At 40.9% G+C, this 26,140-nt stretch overlaps 1 protein-coding gene and 2 long non-coding RNA genes across 11 annotated transcripts in view; 2 read left to right on the forward strand and 1 right to left on the reverse strand.

Annotated features, from left to right (window-relative positions):
• Window positions 1-895: 895 nt before the first annotated feature.
• The window catches only part of St7 (suppression of tumorigenicity 7), a 257,756-nt gene continuing 232,511 nt past the window's right edge, over window positions 896-26,140 (reverse strand). For 5 of the 9 annotated variants that reach the window (XM_047560747.1, XM_047560750.1, XM_047560752.1 and 2 more), the window contains 4 exons: window positions 21,517-21,667; window positions 11,664-11,756; window positions 8,864-9,003; window positions 896-1,239 (listed from right to left, as the gene is read on the reverse strand). In XM_047560747.1, the coding sequence (XP_047416703.1) occupies window positions 1,144-1,239; window positions 8,864-9,003; window positions 11,664-11,756; window positions 21,517-21,667 (480 nt within the window). In that variant the 3' untranslated portion in view covers window positions 896-1,143. Of the gene's footprint in view, window positions 1,240-3,246; window positions 3,367-4,410; window positions 8,071-8,863; window positions 9,004-11,663; window positions 11,757-21,516; window positions 21,668-26,140 lie in introns of those variants that run through there. The other 4 variants (XM_047560755.1, XM_047560754.1, XR_007109780.1 and 1 more) reach the window with 3 other exon arrangements.
• LOC124990595 (uncharacterized) lies at window positions 15,083-19,690 on the forward strand. Its single transcript, XR_007109782.1, has 3 exons — window positions 15,083-15,215; window positions 18,911-19,119; window positions 19,644-19,690. It is a non-coding gene; the product is annotated as an uncharacterized LOC124990595 (long non-coding RNA).
• Window positions 22,103-24,724, forward strand: LOC124990594 (uncharacterized). The gene is made up of 2 exons (XR_007109781.1): window positions 22,103-22,306; window positions 22,404-24,724. It is a non-coding gene; the product is annotated as an uncharacterized LOC124990594 (long non-coding RNA).

Consider the following 26,140-nt stretch of genomic DNA (forward strand, 5'->3'; position numbering starts at 1 on the left):
TGGGTGGAAACCAGGAGCCAACCACAAGCCAGCTGGGAAAGAGCCTGGGTGGAGCTCCCCTGCATACCATTGACCATGTCACAGTGGGGAAGGTGCAGGATTCTACATAAAAGGGAAAACAAACTATGTAAAGGACAGTCCTTTTTTAAAGCACTGAATTCAGATTTTAAATAGAAGTGCTTTTCACTTCAGATAGAGGATTCCAGTTTATTTATTTTTCTTCTTTTGCTTAAGTAAAGCCAGATGCTCTGCAAGGTATGAATCATTTGGAAGGCTTTTAAAGGTGGTGAGGACAAATGATCATTTTGGTTTATATCACTAAAACGCTCAAAGAATGCTCACATTTAAGCATCAGGAATGCAAACATAATTAAAAAATACCAAGTGTCCTTATGGGAAAACCTTGGCAATGTGGGTAGTCAGGGTCTACGATAGATGGTTGGGTCTCATCAGAAGTTGTCTTTGCATAACAAGTTTTCAAACAGAGAACACAAAATGATTCCTGAACTGCAGTGTTGGGTATTGTACAATAAGTAGAGTCTCTGAGCTGGAACCTATGAAGGCACATACCTCTGTTTCATTCATGCTCCCCAACATTCATTCTGGAAACTTTTCTTGTGTGTGTGTGTGTGTGTGTGTGTGTGTGTGTGTGTGTGCCCGTAGTCTACGAGGATATTTGATTTGGGGTTAGTAGTTCTGCAATTTCATTTTCCAAGTCATCAACTATGAGGGGTTCTAAACACCTGCTGAGTTGAGTTCCATCAGCAAAGGAAACCACATGGTGGCATTTCAGTGGACCTAGGTTCTAGGGAATTAATGTCAACCCACAGGTTTATGCGGAATACCAACACTTTTAGGGTTGGAGGGAATACATAAGAAGACACAACTGGTTGCTGCAATACACAAAAGTTTATTTTTGACTTTTTTCTTTTTTTCTGGAGGCAAAATAAAATAGAACTAAACATCAATGAATTTTGTACAACAAAAACAGCTTTTAATATGGAACAGACAGTCCATGAACATCTTAAAATCTCGGAATGGCTTCCCTTTTCAATGTCATGCTTTCTTGCGGTCCACGAGGAGTTGGCACAGAAGAGCCGGTGGCAGCCAGCTGGGTGAGGAGGCTGAAGGACGGTGGCTCCCCTCAGATCCGCGTTAGCTGGTGCCACAGGCTGGATGGGAGGATGCTTTCCACTTTCTCCATGACAAAGTTTAGGGGGGCAAACAAAGTGCTGAGGAACTGCAAAGAACACAAAGACCCACAAGTCAGGGAGGCTTGTTCAAGGAACCTCCCCAACCCATGCCTGCATCTCAGGATGTCATGTCATCGTGGGGGGCTCACAGGCTGCAGTCTTCCTCATGTTTACAGGAAACATCACACGCGGGTCAAACCTGCATTCCGGCCCCGCCCCAGCACTGGTAGATAAGCAGAGAAGTGTCTGCTGATGGCCTCCCTCCCAGAGAGCTGCCATGCTCCGAGGTCTGGGATCTGCTAGCTGCCCGTGTACATGAGGGGTGTTATCAAACAGGAATGACAGGCGGGTAGCAAGTGGGCAGAAGAGTAAGAAAATGGTGACAATTTAGACCGCCTGCTTGTCTAGCTGTAGAATCATCTCAAATGGAAAAGGCTAAAAATTAAAAAACAAACAAACAAACTTGTATGTCTATTGCTTTGGGATTCTGTTGCATCCCATATACCTGCAAGGCCCAGGCTCATTTCTGAATGACCCACTTGGTGACATGCATCCTGTGGGATTGGGGAAGGTGGCAAGCTGCTATTCCATGAAACACTTGTCCTTGTTCAAGGGGGCTGCTCTGAGTGATGGATCTTTGGGAACTCTTTCATATGGTTACTAAATTCCTTTCTGCTAGTCATATACAGAATAATGCTCATTAGATGTGCTTTTGAGAAAGCCAAGTGCTTTGCCTGAGATTCACTTGTCATAATCTCAAATCCATTCTGATTATATCCTTGTAAAGAATCAACTTCATGCATTGGATGCGTTGGGGTGTAGCTAAGTGGTAAAGTGCTTGCTTAGCATGTGTAAGGCCCTGGGTTTTATCCCCAGCACCAATTAAAAGAAATTAAAAAAAAGAATCAGCTTCATTCCACAAACCATCTAGCATGTGGCAGAAGTGCCCTGTCCTGGTCAGAAAGGAGGATTGGGTATTTGGGTGGTTTACTTGCCCTCTGTTCAGAGCCAAGGCACTGACTTTCTAGGGCTCAATACCTGGTTCCTTCACTGTGAAGTACTTTGTCCTAATCCTTTATCCTTAGCACAAAAATTTCTCATACATACGTAGTACATAGGGTAAGTAAATAAGCAGAAGGGAATGTGGTTTTGAGGGCACACAAGTTTAGCAGACAACAAAGTCAATGAAATTAAAATGGGCTCCTCTCCTGGTCGCATGATCTGTGGTTGCAGGTCTTCAAAAATAGGAATAGTGGACAAATATCCCAAATTCATTGACCTCAGAAAAGACCTGCTTGTTCTGTTGTTGTTGTTGTTTTAAAGGACCAGTAGAAAACATACTGGAAGGGCCCATAACACATTATAGCTGGACCATCAAGTTGAGATTTATATAAGAAAACTCAAAACTCCAATCCATCTTTTACATCAACTAAAATACATTTGCTCAGGAAGATACTGAAGTGCTGGGTGAGATATAAAGGAGTCTAGGAAAAAACTCCCACTGTCAGGAGGCTCAAAGCTCAGTGGAAGAGGAGGGAAGGCCATTAGGATCTGGGCTGAGTAAAGTAATAACCAAATAGACCATGACAGCAATCCGGACAGAAAGTCAGAGAAAGCACCAGGAGGGTTTGGAAGAGGTAGAAAAGCTCTGTTGAAAGGATCAGAAAAAGCTCTGTAAAGTGAGGCAACTGAAATAGATTCTAATGGATGATGGGAATGCCAAAAGATAGAGATGGGGTCAGGATGTTAAGGATAGACATATGAGCACCAAGGGCCCCCTAGGTTCAATCAACAGCCAGAACAGAAATGAGAAAGCAACAGGTAAGGCCAGAAGACAGTAACTAATTCTGTTTAGTTGGAACAGTTAGTGGTAGAGTTCAAAAGGGACGAGAAGAATGCTGGGGAGTACTGGTCTCAGTGCCAGGCTGGATTTGCAGTTAGTGCTTGAGCAAAGGTAGGACAACTCTTTCCTCCAGTGGGAGTTAGATTTATGGTGGTTTCTGATAACTTGAAATTATCCTTTTTTGAATGCACAGACCACTTGGGATGCTCACCCTGCAGGATGGACGATCTACCCTTCTCACTTAAAGCTGGACTGGCCACCATGAATGCAGTTGGAAGGCATCGTGGGGAACACTGGGCCCAGGAATGAGTAACTACTGCCCAAGCTGCCTCTGAAAGTGTTTGTAAAATCCTGGTTAAGGGAGGATAATATGGAGCAAGACTACTGATTGCATTAAACCAACAGAGCATTATAAGATTACACATACATAAATATATATGTGTACGTGACACAAACACACAATCAGAGCCCACCAAAGCTCCTCAGACCACAGCATTTCCTATATTGACTCCTAAGACGAGCTAAGTGCTAAAGTGGTCTGGATAAACCACTGACCACTGGCAGGTGTTGGAAGATGGGGCTCAATAAACAAGGTGATACAGCTGCTGGTTATCATATCCTAAAGACTTGACCCAAACCAGATTTAGAACTGCTGGAGCTGTGATAGAGTGGGGAAGGAACTGCTGAATATTAGCATGAGCAGTGCAGTTAGATAAAAGGAATCAAAGTCTGTGCACTGAGCAATTCTGTACACTAAAATGTGGGGCCGTCAGGGAGCCTCAGTTTGAGAAGGAGAATGAAAGAGACGATGTTACTAAGCTGGTTCAAAATAAAGACTCTTTTGGTTTGTTTGCCTCATTCTGGGTCCTGACCTGATCTGGATGACAAAAAAATAAAAGTAAAGCCTCTGAAAACCAAGAGGACGGTTTTAGCCTGTAGCCACCCACAGCTGCCTCCCCATCCCACTGCACGGCAAGACACAGTGGTCCCTTCTGTCCTGGACCACACCTGCCCTTTTCAACAAGGTTCCAGGAGAGAATGAAGCCCCAATGCTTCCAATGTATGTAATAATCTCTCTCTTGTGTGTCTAGAATGTTTCATCCTTGTAACAACTCAGAAAGGTTCCTCTGAGCTCTTTCCTAGAAAGCCTAATTTACTCTCTTGTAGAATCTAGTTGAGATGGATGCCCCTGATTACTAAGCCATTTTCCTCCTTAGTGCCCCTTTCCACATCTCTCCCCACCCCATGCCCCACAAAGAAGACACAGGCAATGTGGAGAAGCAGAGGAAGATACTAAGCCCTTTCTTTCTGTGACAGATCAAAGTCAGTGGCTTTCATCAGGAGGTAGTAAAAAAAAAAAAAATAATAAGTTTGGAGGAAGAAGCCTTGCTCCTCAGGATGCCTTGGGATGTTGGAAAATTAATCAATACTATTTGGCCACAGAACCAACCCATGCACAAAAGAAACAGCAGTTTCACTTCTAGACTTTGGGGGGAAATTTATTGCCTGAAAAGTTAAGTCTGAATGAGGAAAACCAGGCAACCTGGAGCAGCCATCTATCTCAATGTCCAAAACTTCTGTCTAGAGGGCAGAGATACATGGTCAAAATTTTAACCAAAATGCTCCATAATTCAATCAGTGTCCTGTGGTGAGAAAAAGCAACTGAACTAATAAAAGAGAGAGAGTGACACTTCAATGGCCTGATCCTCTTTTCCTGAAACACCATTACTTAGAAGAAGGTCATGGCTCCCAACATGCTTCCTTAGCATTAGAAACGCCTCTGCTTATCTGAATAAGTTCCAGGTGCCCTATTGCAACAGAGAATTGACATCTCACTGTAATCAATATCAGACTTCAAAGAGGTCGGGGCCTATAAGTGAAGACGAGCCAGAAGTCAGAGGGCTCAGTCTCAGGGAAGGGGAGAGAACAGAGGAGGAAAGGCAGGACCCTTGAGAGCGGAGGGGTCAGAACGTTGACCTTCCCACGTTCTGTGAGGAGCTGGGCTTGCAATGATGACTTATTTATATGAGCAATCTTATCTTGGTAACCAAACATTCTAGAAACAGTTAGCCCTAGGTTATTGAGGTAGATTAGATTAGGGGAAAAGCCAGTTGAAGCCTCCTCTATTTTCCAGTGGCTCACACTTGGCTGTGGGCTTCCTGACTGGCTGCAAGTTGGCCTGTAAACACCCTGGAGAGTTCTCTCTGTGTCTACTAAAAGTCATTATACCAGGACATTATCTCAGGAGAGGGCGGAGAAAATCACTTTCACAAGCTGCAAATGGGTGCAGGCAGCCTGTGGGGCAGGGCAGCTGTGATAACCTGTGGGTGTGGGGCAGGGGCTTCGGGAGGGGCCTGATGGAGTGAGCAGGGTGAGCTGGGGCGGGGGCGGGGGTAGGAGGGGAGGGGGTTTGACTCATTCAGGCCATCCATCTTTCTCTCCACGAAGTCTCTCCAGACATTTGGAAATAGCTAGACCTGCATGAAGGGTAAGATGGATGTGAGGATCCTTCAGGCAGAGGTTTAAAAGGAAAAGTACCAAAATCTTATTAGAAAATTCTGGGTAGCTGAACAAACTACCACATCTTGGGAGAATATAAAACAGGAGAACCCTAAAGGTAGATTCATGTTTTATTCAATCATTAGATTTTAGACTTAAAATCAAAGTTTTGGAAGCTTAAATGAGGAAAGTAGCCTCTTATCTAAACATCTATCATGAACTCAGCTTCCAATACTCTGGAATACTGTAGTACCTGTAGTAATGGTAGTCCTACAGGACTAGACTGCTGTATGCCCTCTCTAGAGAACACCCAGTCATATTTTATTAATTCTGTCCTTGCTTCACAAATCCCCTTGATGGTTAAAACCATCTCAAGTTATTATATTAGTCTTCATTCAATACTGTGATTCTCAGCTCTCCTTGCACACCTGAGTCACTTGGGGAGTATGTGACAACTCAGACGCCCATGTTGCTCTCAGGTCAATTAAGCAGGAGTCCCTGGGAAGTAGGTGGGGTGGACATCAGCAATATTTAAGCTCCCTTGATGATCCCAAGACTCAGCTAGGTTGAACCCACTGATTCCTGGAAAGTTTTTGTCTAAACAGCTCTGAGAGCCTACAATGCAGTTTCAAATAACTGCTCACAGGTTTGGCCTTCGTGAGACAAGAGTCCTTAGAAGGGAACAAGGTCCTCAGCCCCACTCTCAGAGTCTGGCAGGGTGTTTCTTAACAATACAGACTCATAGGTGTGAACATCAAGATTTTGAATGGGGTGGTATGGCCAGATGATCTCCACGCATGCCAGAGGCTGAGCACCTTGGTACTGATCCAAAACTACCACCAAGTGCTACTCGTTACTTCAATGACCAATGCCAGAATGATTAAGATACTTTTACAAATATGTTTTTAAAATATCTAAGGGAGAAACAGAAAAGAGGGAACATTTATTGCTTAAAGTTGTAAACATAGTCTTCCTTTACCTTGTACTAAGTTACACTCTAATTTTCTCTGTGTTTTGTGACTACTTTTCCTGGGAGGCTGGCTGGGGAGAAGAGGAACATGATGTATAGCACAGGCCCATAAAGGAAGGGACAGGCAAGCTGGCAGTCCGAGTGATGCTGGGTTTAGAAACCACCAGGTAGAGAAGACTTAAGGAAATTTAAGACATTCAGTCTGGAGGAGAGAGAAGAGAGTCAGAGGTTAAAGGTGGCCTTGAACAGAGCTATCCTAAGAACTTGCAGAAGGAAGTAGACCTGCTTGAAGTACTCTCTAAGGGCAGAAAGGAAATAAAAGGTGGAAATTAAATGGAGGTAGACTTTAGTAGTATAATAAGGACCTCTGAGTGATCCAACAATGAAATGGGCTTGATGTTTAGTAGCTGAGCTCCCCATGGTTAACAGTTCAAGATGAGTCTAGATGACTTCCCTTTGGAGTTACTGTTGAAAGCATTTCATTTAAGGTCCTTTCAAGTCTATGATTACAAGTATAAAAGAAGGGACAAAATACCAAGCAGTATCTAATTTTTACATTGATTTTTTTCTGCAGAGACCACTACTGTTTATTTATTTAATAATCATTTATTGAAAGCCTACCATGTGCCACACTGTGCAAAGATTGGGGGATACAGAGATGAGGAAGACACAGTCCTGCTGTTCTCAAGGAGTTCCAGTTTGAAAGGGGTATGGGATTTACCAACACACAAAACAGTAAATGTTATCATATAGGTTGTAGGATCACGGAGGAGAGACACCTTCTTCACTCGGGTTAGGAGAAATTCAAAGAAAGCTGAGCATGAGAATGAAGAGGCATTTGATATAGTGGACAATGGGGTGGTTAGGGTGAAGGGCATTCCACATTGCAAAGATCATGCAAAGGCACCGAGGTGCAGAAGGGCCTGATGCATCTGTGCATGGTAAATAATTTACTATGACTGAAGACCAGTCTATGCAAGAATTAATTGGTAGAGATGAGATTGTCAAGACAAGCAAGGACCAGATGATAAAAGGACCTACATGTCTTGCTAGAGAACTGGGATTTTATCCGGAAGCAGGCAGGCAACCACTGGAGAAGTAATATGTTTAGATTTGCAGTTTGGCAAGATCATTCTTGTGTCAGTATGAAGGAAAGACTGGTAGAAGGTAAGACTGGAAGCAAAGAATCCAGTTAAGACAATTACAGACATCCAGGCAGAGAGAATAAGGACCTAACCTAAGAGAAGTGCTGTAAGAGAAACAGATGGGAAGAGGGGAATCCCAGTACTGCCTGCCTGATGGCTCAGGATGTTGGAACCCACAACCCATACCAGGGTGAAGGCTGAGCCAGACAGCAAGCAGGGAGTAAGAAAGGAAGGGCACGGCCCTGGAGGAAGTCGGGAATACAGGAGGAGGAGCAGTTTTGATGGTGGGGCAAGGGCGATAAGTTCAGTTTTGGTGTTGAGATAGAGGTGCCAGTGGGATTTCCAGTCCGTCTTCAACACTTGTGAAAATACTCTTGCAATTCCAGTCCCTGAACTCTGTTGAGCAGAAAATGTCAATCATCTGGAAAGGGATTAAATCAACCCAGTCAAGTTAGAGATAGTCCTGATTCCACTTGCCTTGAAATCTGAATGGAGTTCCAGGGAAACAACAGATACCTTTCCTATTTCCTCTGTTTGAAAGCCACCTGTGGCAAAATCAGGAACTTACCCTCATGCATGAGCAGGTCATAATGATCAGTTTTTAACAAGGACAAAATGGTAGTTGGCTGTAAGTGACAGTGGCTTTTCTTATTAAAGCTCTACTCCACAGTCCCCTTAAAGATTCTTACTGGATTCCCCATCCTGAATGTCTGTCAGTATTCTTAATACTATACACTATCACATCCTCACATGGTTCATTCCCAAACAAGCCAAAGATTTGCAGTCATTTATAAAATAAATTTAAATAACCTTTGTAAATGTAAATCTCATCCTTCACGAAGAGTTGATAGATACACAGTGTCCAAGATTAGAGCTAATGTCATTTAACATACACAAACTAAGTAACAACCCCACCCATTTCTCATTTAATAGGATTTTCTAAATTATTTCATCTTTTTGGACTCATGCATTATTTGGAAATGGCTGTAAATCTGTTTTGTGGAAGGAAGCAAGGCATGAATCAACAGTTACCTGTACTTTCTCCTCTGACCCTTAACCCTTTGGTTCCACTGGTGATAATGAAATTAAACATTGAGTGAATGAGCTCTGCAGTTTGCAACCATTTCTGTGTGACAATCTCCCATTCCTCTTACACTACCTCCCTTTGATTTCCCTGTCCATTCCCTGAGGCTTCCCTCTAGGCAAACACTCACAGCTTTTGCAAAGACCCCCATGAGTTCCGGGAACTGGTGTGTCAGGAGGGCCAGCATGGCTGTGAAGGAGCACAATCCAGCAGTGAAGAGAATAAAGAAGGGAAGCTCCTTTTTCGGGTAAACTGAGACTTCATGGAAAGCTGTGGAGAAGACCAGAGGTAATATTAGGGTTGGAGTGAAGAGCATCCTTGGGGAGTTCCTACCTGGTGGACTAACTCTTCAGAGCTTTGGCTGAAACCATGGGAAATGGCCTGTGGTTGACACTTGACAACCACAGGCCACAACTGACCCAGCCTTAAGCTGCTTCAGCTGGAGGCATAACGGTTAATCTGGGGATATAACACATCCGTGAGCAAAAAAAGCAGCACCATCTATGTCTACTATAAAATATTCCTTTCTCAAAAGTGGACACAAATGAAATGACAAAACTTTATCCAAATTATCAAACATATATACATTGTACAAAACCTGGAAAGACCAAAGCTAGTATACTGAAAAAAATCCTGTCTACATTTTCAACTTGTATTTTTTAAGTCATTATAATGAGGCAGTGTTAGTTATCTTGTGCATTTTCCTGGCATGCTCTAAGTATGTCAGTGGAGAGCGCTGCCCTGATAGACACTTAGCAAGGACCTCACACACTGGCCTGTTCAACCTGCAAGGGGTGAGGGTCAGGGTTGCTAGGGTTATCTGGCACAACTGTAGGAGACTCTTGAATAATATACTTAGAACAATCACCGGAAAAAGAAAAAAAAAAAAAAAAGAGGCAAAACTAGTGTTCTTTAGCGTATCTTCATAACTTTTAAACTTCAAACACTATGTTTGAGGAAAACCAAACAGTTGTATAAGAGCCAAGAGAACCGACTCCCTCTTTCTGCTCATTATGTGGCTGCCTGTGTCTGCATGGTCAGTGCTGACTAGGGGAGGCAGGGGCTGTCCGCAGGGAGGAGGAAGAACCAGCTGCCAGAGACCCTGGTGGAGGCGGCTGGGGAACTGCAGGTGAGCAATTCTGCCCTCTAACAGAAGGTTCTCAGTGGTCCATTCCTGAAGACATACAGATCTAAAGGCCCTTCTTGACCATTAGGCACTTGTTACTCAGAGTCCTAAGCCACAATGCTGAGGGAAGAGGATCAGGGAGGGACAAAGTGCAGACAAGCAAGCCTGCCTGCATCCAGGTGGTCAATCTGCTGGGATTCAAATACGGGATGGAGGTACACTTAGGGCCTAATGTGGCAATATTTTACTTTTAAAGTGCAAAACGTGGACATCATTTAAAACAAGCAGCCCTCTTCATATCCTCATCCTCAAAACCCAGCCCAAAAAAGATTTTGGAGGGAGACCAGACTTGAACCATGGTATTCAATTAAATAAATGTGAGCCATAATTTTCTATTTCAGGCTTATAAAGATTATCCCTATAAAGTTTCTTTTAAGAACTATAATCTTGTTCTAATAGCTAATCCATCCCCATGGAAACTTAATTGGGCTCAATTAAAACATTAAAAAACATCGTACTTTTCAGAAAACTGTCTTTCTTTGCAGAAAATGGAAACTTTAACAAGGATCTCCCTGAAGAGGGAGTCAAAAGGTAAACTATGGGCCCACAGCAGGGATTTCTGAAATCAAATCTAATGTTGTGTGAGACACCAGACACTTCTTACAATAAAACCTGGACAATGAGAAACACATCACTGACATCTCCGAGTTCCCCAGGGAGCAAATCTCATGTCAGGACTGGCCGGCAAAGAAACACGTGAGGTCCTCCTGCCACTTCATTCTGGTGGCAACGGCTTAGCTTTGCACCCAGATCCCACCATGTGGGAGATGCATAGCTGGTGTGTGAAAACTGACTGCACACCCAGGGCTCCACAGCACCCACTCCTCTGGGCAAGTATCTATCCGTGTTATAGGGGTGCAGTACTGGCATAACTGGGGATAGTTAAAAGGGAGAGAGTGGCAGGAGAAAGGACAGAGAAGAGAGAAGAGCCAAAATTTGGAGCTTATTATCAGAGGGGGAAAACTATGTCCTAAGTCAGGGCCACATGAAGAGCCTGGACATGATCCTTGTACACAGTATGATTTGATAATAACTATTTAGCCTGGATTGTCAAAACAATGCTGTATTACAGTAAACCAAAATAATACTTTCCACATGTGGTGCGGGTCATTAGCCTGCTGGCTTGTAAGGCACTCGAGGGCAGGGTTTTCCTCGTGTGCACTCATACAGTGCTAAGGCTGCACGTGTGCCCTGCACATGTTAGCCAATTCATTCCATGCAATCCACGAGGTGCTCGCGGGAAATCCCTCTGGCCAAGAGCATTGCGTCACCTCGGAAAGCACACCGCCCTGCCACCCCAGTCTGCCTCTGGTGCCCAGTGCTGCCCTCCCATCCATGACTTCGCTGCAGCTCCCTCTAAAGTCAGCACTTCCTCTTCCAACTCCAGCCTGTGCGGACCACATCTGACCTGCACCACGATGGACCAGCCCAGCGGGTCTCGGCCCCACACCAGAGTTCTCTGTGCTCAGGCCAATCTGCACATGATGCCTCCTCTTCTACATTTCAGTACTTTGGCATCTATCCCTTTGATGACTGTGGAGAGACTTTAAGAGGCAGGAAGTCCAACCCACTCACATAATTCACTTTAATACATATGCTATCGAACAAGGCCAGGGGTTGGGAGGAAAGTAATAAAAGACAAAGAACATTATAAACATTTATCATTCCCACCTCTTCCCATCCCCACCTTTGGTCACGCCACCTTCCCTGGCTGAAGAGAGGACCACAGAGAGGTAAAACTTACAGGGTAGCAGCTCCCGGTCTGCTGTTTCTGTGCAGATTGGGTATGGATAGAAAAGGTGCCCCTTCTCCAAGGGATAAGGGATCATCCGAAAAGCTGAAGAGAAGAGATAATATGTTAGTTTAATGTTTGTCTCATAACTTCCCAACTTCAAAAAGGGACTTTTGAGCATTTTTATAATAGGGAACACTCCTACAAGGCAGGCAAAACTTAACCAAACTCTGAGTCATGTGCCAGATAAAATGTCAGAGATACACTATGATGTATTACTCGCACATTAATCTTACACTATATATTCTGGGCAAACATCACAGAATAGGGTGGGGAGAGAGGTGCAGAGGGGGTAGGGAAGTCATCAATATCAATGCCTAGGGTCGCATCATCTTTAAAATATTATAAAAATGTTATAGGCACTAATTCAATATAGCTCAGCCAATAGTAATAATGCAAACCTGGATTGAAATGCTTCCCCAAGAAGCAAATGTGGATTGACTTGTTGGAGCTTGTTACAGATGTACAAGTATGAAAGGTATTCTACCATGTCTATTTTAAAAATACGTCTAAGTAGATTAGAATTCCAACCAAGAGGGATAAAAACAAAAATCTAAAAATACATGACTTGGGAAATATTTCTAAACTTTATGAAACTTTTAAATCTTCAATATCATGTGGGAAAAAAAATGGATCTGGAGAGATTGATTATCTGTATTTTGATGAAGTCAGGCCACCTAAATTCTGCTTTTGTGGCATCAGATGACATTAGGCCTTACACTGAATTATGGCTTTCCAATCAATCCATCCTTTCCCATTATCGAGTGTGTTATTCTCCCTGTTACAATGTCATCAGCATGTTAGTCTCACTGTTCCTATGAACAGTGTTCACGGAGGTAATTTTTCTTTAACAGATGTCCTTTAACTCCAGCACATTGTAGATAGGGAATATAAAAGCTGTACCCTACTCGGGGAATGTCAGATAACAATCCTGGCCTTCATGTGTGTCGGTGAGGAATGGTGGCAATTCAGCAATATTTTTAGTTTTAAATGCCACATTTTAAGGAATTGTAGCTACATCCTCAGCTGCATAATTACTAAAGCCGTCTCAAAATGCTGTCAATGTACATATTTATCTTTTGCATACTTATTTCAAACAGGAATCAGAAACAAAGAATGTTCTCCCTCACAAGAAATGACAAGGTCCCATTGTAACCAGCATCAGTGCACATATGGTATTTATTCTGGTGTCTGAATATTATTTAAAAGTAAAAACATTATGTATGTGATTCCAGCATTTGGAATGCAGTCAATCTACACCACAGTGGTATCACTCTGAGGTTACAGAACATTGCCACGGAGAATATAAATCACTATAAATGTGGGATTAGAGCAGAGCCAGTTTGCTGGCAGTTTGCTGAGGTAAAAATGTTATCAATTTTCCTCTCATAACAGAAACCTCTTAAACAGAGATTAAAACATTAAAAACACCCCAGACTTTAACTCGTCTTAAAATGAAAGGCTCAGCCTAGTTCAATCAGAACTTTCCTTTCACACAAACAAAGATGACTTTTGTCCATTAGAACAAGCAAGAAAGGAGGTTCCTTGCACAGGTTGTTAATATAGAATGATCATTTGAAGGAACCGGCATCTCTCTCAATAGAACCAGGCTTTCAAGAAGATGAAAACGAACCAAAACAAAACTCCAAAAACAACAACAACAAAAAAAAACCTTTTAGTGATTTTATAGCATTCACTAAAGTCTCTTCTGGGAAGCACAGCTTTTACATTTAAACTACAGTACAGCAGGATCTTAATACCATTTCCCATAAATGATGGCTTCTCTGAAAGCATCCAAAAAATGTGGAAAAACCTACAAGGAAGTTTTTTTTTAAATCCAGATTCTCCATGTGTAACCAGGCTGCTATAATTAAAGAATCTGTTCAGGTTCATATGATATAAATAAACCCTTAGTTTTCAAAGTGGCTATAAATTTGAATGCTAAATTTTATTCAAAATTGAAGTCAGTTTGTACTTCAGGGAACAATTTTTTAAATGAAATATAGGAGTATAAGATCTTGAGAGTGTTCAACCATAGAAATCTAATGGTTGACTGGTGTCTTTTCAGTCAAATGCTAGATGACTTTTTTTCTCCAGTACTTGGTATGCATACAGAATTTTGTGTGTTGATTTAGTCTTTTTCTTCTAATTGGTTCTCATGTTTTTTAGAAAGGGTGGAGATATTGATTACATATAATTTAAAGAATAATGAACATCCATCCATCCATCCATCCATCCACCTACATGTCTTGCATTACACTTCCACCCCCATGATCATAAAGATGTTTATGGTGCTCTTAAGATCTCTTTCTCATGTCAGTTGTCATTTACATTGATTTCATAAAAATAATATTAAGATTTCTGGCTTCACTAAACAAAAGCAAATACAATTTCTGTTTGCAATTCTATCCTTTACCCACCCTGCTGTGCAGGGTCCAACAAAGTGTGAGTGAGATAAGCAAGGGAGGTCTGGAGAGCCAGGAAGAGGCACTGCATAAGCCCTGCCTGCCTCACCTCCCACTGCCTGGTCCTTTTCACAGTAAAGACATGCAATGGTGCCATGAGAGCCTCACGCCTTTGCCAAAAGTCCACAAACTTTGCAAGTGCAAGAATTAAGAACACACTGATTTGGTGATGCAAAGAATTTTGACAAAAGGTCATTTGAACAGTCATTTGTTCTATAAATGATTACAGACCTTCTAAAAATCTTTGAGAAAAGCCATACTTCAGAGAAACTACAAGTATGTATGTATTTGATTTAAAACAAAACAAAAAATCAAGGCTGTTCTGAGTTGATACGTGGCATACGGATGTCACTTCTGCAATTTCCTTTGTGTACCATCCTTCTTCCCACGTTGATCTCAGTTGTGCCTTTGTGAAAGGGTTCAAATGAAGCCGAGATTTAGTTACCGAACAAGTAACGCCCTCCATGATCAAGTCTGAGGCATGACACAGCCTTCTTCCATCCTTGGGACACATTTTCTAGGCCCCAAGTTTATCAGTGCTGTCCCAACCAGAGGTTCTCTACCAATACTAGCAAGAGACTCAACAGAACCAAAGAATGGACAAAAGGATGGATACATGAACAAATGAATGACCTCTCACCCTTCCCATCATATGGACAGGGATAGAATGTAAATTTTGAAATTTTGTATATGTTACCTTGTCAAAGAGGATCTCAGAACTTTATACAGATTATTCGGAATAGAGAAAACTGAGTTTGATTCCCAGCTCTACCTCTTATAATTGGTCACTTATCAAAATGTGAGTGCGTTCTTATGTAACCTACGCACAGCAAGCCAAGAACACCCTGTCCCTGCACTCACAGAGTTCACGCCTGAGTGCGGGGAACTTGTTCCAATAACCTTCCAAGTAAATGCAACAGTTCCCACTGTGCTGAGGGCCCTGAAGGAGGGTCAGGCGGTGTGGCGCATCTCTACATGGGAACAACAGAGTGACACCTACGGGAGCAGACTGACTCCACCAACAAGTGCACAGCTCGAGGTGGGTCATTAATTGTGTCCTGTCAGTCTCTTCAGCTGCAAAATGAGAACACCACAGGCCTCATGAGTCTGGCAAAGGGACTGAGGGCAACAACAGAGGCCAGGTGGCTACGCGTGGTGCCTGGATGCTCAACCAAGATGAGGTTTCTCTTTACCCTCCTTTCTCTACTAAACAGAAAGTTTCTGCTTTCTATATTAGGTTACACTCATTAATAAATAAAGATTCTGCTTGCTTCTTAACAATTATAAATACAAATGGTAGAACAGAAAATTAACATCATTGATGTTCTACTTTTGACTACAATGCAAATAACAGCCATGAAGGCCAAATGTTTTTATGAGGCATTTTCATGCAGAAGTGAGGAAAAGTCCAAAGTCAAAAGCCTGATTTGTGATCCACATTCTTTCACTATTAGAAGTAGAAGAAAGCAGCTTTGGGAAAAGAATTTCCCCTTGGTTGAATTTAATGGTGCTCCATTCTAATTTTGAAGAAAAATTCTATAGTTTGATAGTGGACTTACTAATTCGTTAGTACCCTCAACACTTTAACCCTTTGTTCCTACTTTCATGTTAGTACTACATGTTAGTATACCCACACATACACACAATACACATACATATATACATACACACAACACACATCTGTTTGTGTGCACATGCACATAGTGTGTGTACACATACACATACATTAGTGTTTCTCACAAAGTGTTTCAGAATCTTTTTTTTCTTTATGTTCCCAAACACAATGCCTGACAAAAGGAGGGATGCAATAAATATTTGCTCAATAAGGAATGAATAAATTAATATACAATCAGAAGGATACCAAAATCTCTTTAAAAGTTCAGGTGAAGCCAGACACCAAAGCATTCACCTGCCTGTAGTTCCACCTACTGGGGAGACTGAGGCATAAGGATTGCTTGAACCCAGGAGTTGAGGGTCAGCCTAGGCAACAGGGAGATCCTGTCTCTTAAGAAAAAAACAAAACAAAACAAATAAACAAACAACTCAGTTATCTGAATCACAGTCAATGATGGAGGCTGTTGCCCTCACTGAGACAACTAGAAATCTCTTGTCTTCAGCAGCTCTTAATCCATTCAAGGTGACAATTCAGATTAACCATCACACTGACCAAAGGCAAGGAGCAAGCTGGCTGTGCTGGGCAGTGGGTGGGGAACTGGCTACCAGGGTAAGTCAGCCGTAACCATTCACTCTTTCTCCCAAATTATAAAATGCACAATGGATCTATTATGCCCCTCTTAGATCTATTGGGGGGCAGGGTGGGTCCTTTCTTTAGTAGTCCAAAAGGTGCCAGCCTCATGGTGGAAAGGTTGGTTGGAGGAAATGCTTAAGAACCACATGTTACAGTGAGGGGTATTTGCCATTGGGTTCAAAGAGAATAAATTAGAATCACAATCTCATCCTCTGCTTCAACAATGGGCCATTTTCCCCCTCTCAAAGGAAATACTTTGCCTTAGTCCCCCTAAAAAACACCACCTACAAATCTTATACATTATGTAGTGGATTCTTCATGGGTGGGGGACCCAAAAAAGAAAATAATTGGTCAAGTGAAAAAAAACAAAGGAAGAAAGAAACAAAGGCTAAGCGATTTACCTCATGGCATACTAGTCTTCTAATACATAGAACCAGAAAATTAAACTTCATAGTTGTGGACAGGAGACAACATGGTTTTATAAAATAAACAGAATCAAAACAGCTTTGGAAAGATTAAGGTAGGAGGGAGATAAGAGCACATCAGTATTTAATACAGGTAAAACAGAAGATGTGCCATTTAAAACAGGGCCCCATAAGGAGCAATACCATTGTAAATAAGACTGAGTTGAAATGAGACCCTTCATTCATATATGTTTTTTATATTCAGCTCATACTGGCAGGGGTGCGTGTATTTGAGGATAACCAGAACCTGCAGTGTTTAAAATAAGCATAATTCAGATAAGGTGGCAGCTGTGTAATAATCCAAGAAACCTTTTTATAAAATCTTATAAATTAAAACTTTCCCCCTTTCTTAATTATCTTGACTTTGAGGAACATATTGTGTAATTTCAGGGGCTGGGACAGTGATGAATCAAACATTTTGGAAACCTTTGAAATGCTGATGTATTTGTGACTGAGGATTCAGGGTTTTTTTTTTTTTTTTTTTTTTTTTTTTTTAACTACCATATGTTTCAAACCCAAACAATCTCTGTTATGCATTAGTGGGACTTTGGGGTTTTATCAAAAATGGGAGGTTTTTTTTAGCTTGATTGATGGAAAACTCACTTAATTCCACAGGATGACTAATGCTCTAACATAATAAATTCATTAACAGGCACAAAACCAAAACAAAACAACAAAAAAACTCCACCTCTATCTCCTAACCAACCCCTTTGACAGAGCTTTTTAAAATTTTTTCAAAGGATAACCTAATAATCATTTTTTAATGTGGAATCTGATGAAATTAGGTGCTGTTACCCTTCTCCCTGTATTCCATTTCTAATGAAAAAGGGAAGTTGGATGAGAGTTGAGGAATGGCTTTAAATTTCAGAATGAAGAAAAAAAAAAAATGATTCAGAGGACAAAACCTAGCTGAGGCTGGAGATGTCAAGAGGCACCACCAAGTGGTGTGCTGGGGGAAGTGCGTCTCTTCGGCTCTGGCGCAGGATGCAAGCCGGGCCTACTGACCTCCTCAGAGGGAGCTTGGGCAAGGATTTGAAGCCACCAACCTGGAGCCCCCGCTCCAGGTAATGGCATTAAATGTCATCAGTGCTTTATGACTTCCCAAAATTAGGTAAGTTAAGTAAATACTACTAAAGCAGCTGAGTCAGAATTCTAATCCAAGTCCTCTGATTTCAAATATAGAGTTGTGAACCTTAATGTAATTCAGAATGAACACAGATACAGAAGTGAGGTCAAAATATTGCAGATGATTGGAGTGGTAATTCTTTCTTCTAAACTGGATGACAGAAATGACACAGTGAAGTACATTGATTTATATAATTAATGTGTTAAGACTTAAAAAAAGATAACTGGCTACAAAAAAAATTGCATAGCAGACCTATAGCTTTTGTGTGTGTGTGTGTGTGTGTGTGTGTGTGTGTGTGTGTGTGGTATTGGGGACTGAACCCAGGGGTGCTTAACCATTGAGCTACATCCCTAGCCCTTTTTAAAATATCTCATTAGAGACAGTGTCTCACTGAGTTGCTCAATGCCTTGCTTAGTTGCTAAGGTTGGCTTTGAACTCCTCTTGTCTCAGCCTCCTGAGCTGCTGGGATTATAGTCACGTGCCATCATGCCTGGGTTTTTAAAAAAAATAGTAACCAAGAGCACTTGTAATGAAAGGTGATATTTCTAAGCATACTAAGTATATGTATATATGTTTATTTATGCTTGTCGAAAATACATATGCTTGCTATAGGCAATTTCAAAGGTACAAATATGAAGAAAAATAAGCATGTCCTCAACTGAGTGGTAACCACTTAAGACAGTTAAGTGTATTTATTTCCAGTCTCTTTCCTTTATTTATACATATGTATTATTTATTTTATAAAACTTTCTCATTCTACATTGAAAGGTTTAACTCAATATCAAACAACAAAATATAATTTTATACAGAATGGTTAACTTTCTAAACACTAGAAAGCCACCAGCTGTCAGAAGTATACCCTAGACTGTAAGTAGTGATGTAAATTTAAATTGCAGTCTTTCAGGCAAATATCTCAGAATTGGTTGATCTTCTTACTCTTGACCTAATCAATGCAATGAAGGAAAAGTGAACCTGGGTTTACCTACTGGCCCCACCAACAAGGACTTCAAGATTTTCAACAAGTCACTCATCTCAATGATTCTGCTGCTGCTTCTGAAAAATTGAGGTGGCCATTTCTGTCCTACCGAACTTAGACTCAGGAAGGGTAAGTGAAAAGATGTAAATGCAAATCCTCTTTAAGTCACCCAGTTACATAGATGCTGTTCGAGTGTACATCCTCTGAAGCATTTAGCACATAGTAGGCACTCTCCCAGTTCTCATTCTGAAGTCAGATGTCATGGAAATCATTGAAAATTGGCAGTAAACTGATTTTGAATGGGATCACAGCTACCTGATTTTCACAGGAACTGTTTATTGGTAAAGATCAAAGGTCACATTTCCTTTTCCTGTAGGTGTGATTTTGTTGACATACAGCTGATGCCTACAAGTTCACCCTGTCTTTTCATCCTAACGAAGCTTTCAGCCAACCTAAGCAGAGGCAGGCGGTCTCCCCACGAGCACTCCTCTGCTTGATTCTCCAGCTCCTGGGGTCACTTCGCATTTCTCTTGGTCTCACTATCCTTCCCAGTTGATCAGGAGCATCTCCCCAACATTTTGGGGTTACTAATTGACAAAGAGAATTTCCAGTTATTCCCCACAGGATTTTTATTTTTTAACTGTGTTTTTTAGTTACAGGCAGACACAATGCCTTTATTTTATTTTTATGTGGTGCTGAGCATTGGACCCAGGGCCTCACGCATGCTAGGTGAGTACACTACCACTGAGCCACAACCCCAGCCTGGATTTAAATTTTTTACGGTGGTACCATTCCTAACACCTTGTCTTTATCACCCTTTGCCTCACTCCTTTTTCAGTTCTTTCTAAGGGTTGAATCTTACCAGATCCAACTGATACACTTCTACAATTGTTTCCAAAATGCCAATCTACAAAAATGTTCTTATTTGGTAGACCAATTTCTCTATATTTTCCACGACTAACACTAGATGAGGCTTCTTGTGTTCATTTCTGCTGGGCTTTTCAGACTCTTTCTCATGTTTTGATAAAAATTTATTTTGTTCCTTTTGGATAGAACACCTTAGGTGCAGCAAGAAGCCCAAGTCAGAGGGGATTGCCCATGTCATACCCACACCCTCTTGGTGGAGTGTGCTATGTCTTAACATATCCAAATATGATTGCTGGTGCTGACTATATACCTGGGTATGTTATTACACTTACCAAGTATGGGTGGCAGCATTGGTCAACTCAACATCCATCAAGTTATAAATAGTAAAATACATAAGTGAGCCCACTATTAATCCCCTAAAGAAATCTATCAAAACCACTAAATAAAAATCTTTCAATCCACTTTGAGTCCCATCTCTTCAAACTTATTTTTACCTAATCCCACTTTGCTCCCTGCTACCTCCCTTCCTGCATCAAGTTGGATTCTTGCTGGGTTACAGAAGGGCAGGAAAAGGAAGAAGATTATCAAAATGAAAACGGAAGCAGAAAAGATAAACAGAGTGAAAAAGATTAAAAAGACACTTGTTTGTCAGAACAGGGATGAACTAGGGAAAAATTATCAGAAGATTCTAATATTTATCATTTTGTTTTCCTATAAGAGGAAAAAAATCCATGGTACATGTTGTGCTTGTTTTGCTTAAATTAATATTAGCAGAATTTCAATGGACATGTTGTCTAATAATCTTAGGGCTTTTCCTTAATTTACATTATCCCAAACAGCCCCATCTCTGACTATTTCTTCACACAGAGTCCTTGCTTACATTACTGTCCTGATTTATTAAGTCTCAGTCCAAACCTCATCTGACTCATAAGGTCACCCATGACTGCTCCACTCTAGAGACTTCTCTCTTCTGAAAAATCACCAGGCAGTTGCCACAAGCTGCTGTCACTCCTCCCAACTCAACTACACACTTCTCCAGGGCAAAGAGACTATTTCACCTGCCATCAGAGCTTACTCTCCTTATACAGAAAGAAAGTATCGTAGGGAGCTTGTACTGAGACATCAACATACCAGGAATTTATCTATTACACCAATGCTACACTTCCCACCAAATGCCACGGTCCGGCAACCTCTGTTCTTGTTTCAAAACATACCTGCCTTGCCTTTACAGATGGCCAACCTGAATACAGCACAGGACTACTGAGGCTTTTAGCCAGCTCTCCCAGAAAGACCATCAAAAATGGTAACCAGAGTCCAAGCCTAATCCCAAGCCAAAAAGATATTATGATATTAAGGAACTGTCCAAGTCTCCAAAGAGTTTTCAGAGTGGTAGAAATCTCCAGAACATTCCAGATTTATTCCACCTATTGCATAAATTTGCCTTTCCGAGTTTAGAGATGGCGTTATCATGGTGACACGTACCCACCACCACTGGAGAACTGGAGCACCTAAGTAATTAACTATCTTAGTGATGGGCCATCATAGAAAACAGAGCAAGACATGCAAATCCTCATTATTCATCATGAATGCTTGGGGCAAAATAGTTTAAGCACTTTTCTATGTTCTTAAAAAATGTTTCAAAGAAAGAAAATTACTTACTGCCTTCCCACGTACAATGCAAAAGATTCAAAGCCCCTTCCACCCTCTTCCAGTGGGCGAGATGAAAGAATGCATATGCTATTGCTTCACTGTCTCCTCTCTTCAGGATATGTTCTGGGGGCAGGATTAAGCTTTTCATTTCTAGTAGGTACTGAAATAAAAAAGTCGGGAGACAGATGTGTTAATACATAGTAATTTGGAATTCAATATTGAAATAGGTTGATTTCCCTAAAGCCACCATTTATAAGCATTTCATCAAACCTGCAATCTCATTACTACATTTGAAGGCAATTACTAAAACAGCCAGCAATTCAAAGTTTGCTGACAGATGATTAGTTTTGTACTAGTTTCCTACAGTGAAGATCAGAGGCTTACAGGCTAAGATACTCTAATCAAAGAAATAAATGTAGACTCAAACAGCATAAAGGAAAATGTAGAAGACACAATAATTTGGTATAATTTTGTAACCAGAATGAAAATATATAAAATGGACACATGAAGGTCATGAAGCAACACTACTCATCAACGGCACTAGAGATTGAAATTGACTAGCACTGCCCATTTTTTTTTTTTTCTGTATATCTGTCAAACAGAAGGACTCTGTCCTGTTCTTGAAGACAGTCACCCATAACTGCTCAGATACAGAAGAGAGGAAGGGTGGCGATCTGAGCATGGAAGACCCCAGGGAAAGGTGCAGTAGACCCTAGACTGTGATGTTCTTTTAGATCCTCTCCCAAAGACTGGAGGGGTCTCAGCTTACACTTCTTCATTCTTATTTTCTACAAAGGAGGTAAGAAGATAGGGACAGAATGGGTATGAACTGGTATTCTTCCTGGGGCCTGAGAGAAGACTAAATTGCCATTTTTATTCTTTTGTATTTATTCTAGAATAGAAAGGAAAGCAGATTTAGGACATTTTGTATTTGCAAATGTAAACTGCTCATGCTGGCTGGCATTCTCCTGGTGCTGCATTCCTCAGTATTTCCTTTCCCTGATCCATCCCCAAAACATCATGGCATGAACCTAAGACCACCTCAGACAATGCCACAATGCTTTAAAAAGGAGATCAGCGGACCACAGGGGAATCTGCTTAATTAATATGAGAAAAACTCAACTAAAGGAAGTGCCACAGAAGACATTCAAAAATTTTAATGTCAGAAACAATTGTCTGGATTTTTTTTTTCTCAGTAGAAATTTACAGAAGAGTGGAAGAGTCTTAATAATGGAGATAATGATTCTACTATCAGTGTTTTGTTGTCATCTAGCTGGGGATTTACACCCTTCCAGCATCCTCTCCTGTTGGGACATGCAGGGACAGCATGTATAGCCCTGCAGGAGCTGCAAGGACAAATTCGAGCTTCTTGGCAGTAGAAACATTCAAAAATCTGGATCTCATATTACGAGAAAACTCCAAGTCTCTGGCCTCAAAGCAGGAAAAGAAGGAAAATAGGAGAGAGATACCCGCAAAGGAGTAGGAGAACAGTGATATGGCTGTCACCCTTGTGGAGCAGTTGGGATAGAAAATCCTCCTGGACGGAAAGACCTCAAAACAATGACTGCTTTCCAGCCTGGTCCATGAGAGGAATTTATCATTCAGTGGCAATTTCTCAAAGCATGAGTTCCAAAAACGTTTGATCATTTGCCTTTTTTGACAAACTATTGCTTTATTTCTGCATCTCCTTTAAAAATAATGCAGGACGAAAATCTTTTGGGAAATGTAATGATAAGAGAGTTACCTAGCAGCAATCAAACTAGAATAATATTTACAATGAATATCAATCACAATATAAAAACAAAAGGTGCTCAGAGATACCTGGCCATCCTCTTTTGATTTTGTTGCCTTAAAAGAAGACAATATAATGTATATTGCTACTGCCAATGACAGCCTAAAAAACTCTGAGGCTGTAAATACTGAGAAAGATATATAACTTCAATGGTGGAATGAGATAGACATGATCACCATACGTAAATGTATGATTACGCAATGGTGTGAATCTACATCGTGCACAACCGAAGAAACGAAAAGTTGTACCCCATTTGTGTACGATGAATCAAAATGCTGTCTGTAAAACGAATATAAAATTAAAAAGTACTATAAATTGTATTAACTGTTTTAGGGTAAGTTAGAGAAGGAAGATCCTTTGGTTACCCTTAGTAACAGCAAAACAAATGAGAAGGAAAGTTTCTTGCCGAATGTTTCTAGTAATTATTCATAGCTACCCTGCCTATCAAATAGACAACCTTTAAAGTAAGGATTATGCTGTATGAATTTTGAAACAAACCAAATATGAAAACAACTAGCTTAAGTGTTTCAGATGTACTTAAATCTCCTCAAAGCCCCTGAAAATCAGATGGGGTTGAGAGAAAATGGCAAAGCACCATGGTTTTTATTGCTACTATTAGGAAAGTTTCAAGATCGTTTCACTAGGCATCTTCTCTTGGTCTAAAGAACTTTGAGAAATAGGGACAACTTGAAAATGGGCCTGATAGTCAAACACATTTGTGGGTTGCAAACTAAGAGCAGGTAGAACAGAGAAAAGTTCGTGGAGGCAGGGTTCAAAAAACTAATGATGCAGGGAGACTATAGATCTGCACTATCCTTGTCCTATGTGGTGGCTGCTACCACATGCGGCCACTTAAATTAAGATAAAAATTACACAAAATTTTAAAAATTCAGTTCTTCCATCTTACCATATTTCAAGTCTTCAGGTGCTGCATTTGTTGAACAACCACTGTATTAGACAATGAAGAGACCATTTCCACTATTACAGAAAGTTATTTTGGATAGTACTACTGTAGACAATGGTTCCCAATCTTCACATAACTGAACCAATTTTTAACATGAAAAAATTGTACAGATTCCCATGATGGGACTTCAGTATCTACTGATTGAAAAACACACAGTATGACAATAGCTACAGTAAAGGTAGCGAAACAAAAATTCACTTAAAAGCATTGCTGAGCACCAGAGCCTCTACAGACATTTGAAAAATAGTGGGGCACATGTGTATGAGACAGCTCAGCCTGCAGGCAGAGTGGGCTGCAGATGGCTTCAAGGACATTGTCCATACCCTGAATGCAAGTTGTGAGGTAATGTTCTGCTTCTTCCTCTAAGCTCTCTCTGATCTCTGGTAAACATACCTTTTATCCACTGCCTTACATTAGTCCTCCAAGTCTTTTTCTCAGCTGAATAAAGAGCATGAACCTTGTCATCCTCATCTTAGTTTCTCCTACTGCACTTCCTAAAGTACCTTGCATGTTGGGGAGTATATTCAGATAAAAGTTGAATTAAATTGAAATCTTACTTCCCAAGAATACTCTCAAAACCAGCATCTCCAACCCAGCCAGCCCACGGAGGCCGACCAAAGCAATTCACCAAGGAAATTACCTCTGCCGTCTCATCCTATCTATTTTATGGCCAAAATAGGTTATGCCTATAAAGGAGATTTATACTCCTTTAGAGTTCCAAACAGAATGTTGGCCCTAACCAAAGGATGAAGGCTAATAACAACAATGTGTTGTGTTTTTGGCCAAGCTTAAAATGGCTGGCAAGATCAGTTCTCAACATGTGCAACATTTAAATTAGAAAGGCATGGAACAACATTTCACATCCTACTTGTCAAGAGAAAAATAAATGGAAGAGGGCAGATCCCTATCCACAAGTATGCAGAAATCAATTAGAATAACTGTAGCTCACAAATCAGAGAACACGCTTTGCCTGTCTGCATTCACGACTTGGCTTCTATTAGCTAAGCGGCGTTCTGGGCTATCCTGCCGGCAGCCTGCTTCCAACTTCCTTCCCAAATTCTCAATCAAGCTGACTGAAGTACAGTGCTTCTAAAGGTTTCGGAAGCAACTTTTCAAAATCTATTTGTGTCAGAACATAGTTCCTTATGCCTAATACAAGAGCACGTAAAGCAGGGCATACGTGGAGAAGCGGAGGCTTTGGTCTTCGTGCATGAGTGGTGGCCACTCACGTGCGTTTGGAGCACAGGCTGCTCACTGGGAGGAAAGCTGCAGAAGAGATGTGGCCCCTCAGAGGCTACCCCAGGTGACTGTTAAGGTGTCTTTTGTCAAGTTCTGACAATTATATGATAATTTGAGTGAAAATGGTTCCAAAGTTATCCTTCACATAGATATTCATGTCCAGAAATTAATGTATACCCGCCTTCGTGATTTTTTCAATACCAATAATAGCATAAGTCATATGAAAATCATCAGCAAAAATATAGCAATAAACAAAATGTGGAAGATCAGGAAAATTAAATTACAGCACATTTAGATGGTGGTATCAGGTTGCTCACAAAATCCAGCAGTGGAAAAATATTTATTAACATGGAAAATGTTCATTATACACTGCTAAAGGAAAAAAAAATCACTGCACTATAATATATATAGTAGGTTATTATTTTTGACAATAAAAATGCATATTGGAAGGTCACAGATTGAAAGTAAATGGCAGTTAAATATTTGATTTTGGGTTGTAAGGGAGATTAATTTCTTTTGTGCTCTTTTTGTGCTTAGTTTTCTATAACAAGTACTGTTATTTTTTCTCTATGTGTACTTATGTATAAGTGTATATGTATTTTTCGAATACAAATCTATTTTCTAGACTTACATCCAAA

Source organism: Sciurus carolinensis, chromosome 8 (genome assembly GCF_902686445.1).
Source record: "Sciurus carolinensis chromosome 8, mSciCar1.2, whole genome shotgun sequence".
NCBI lineage: Eukaryota > Metazoa > Chordata > Mammalia > Rodentia > Sciuridae > Sciurus > Sciurus carolinensis.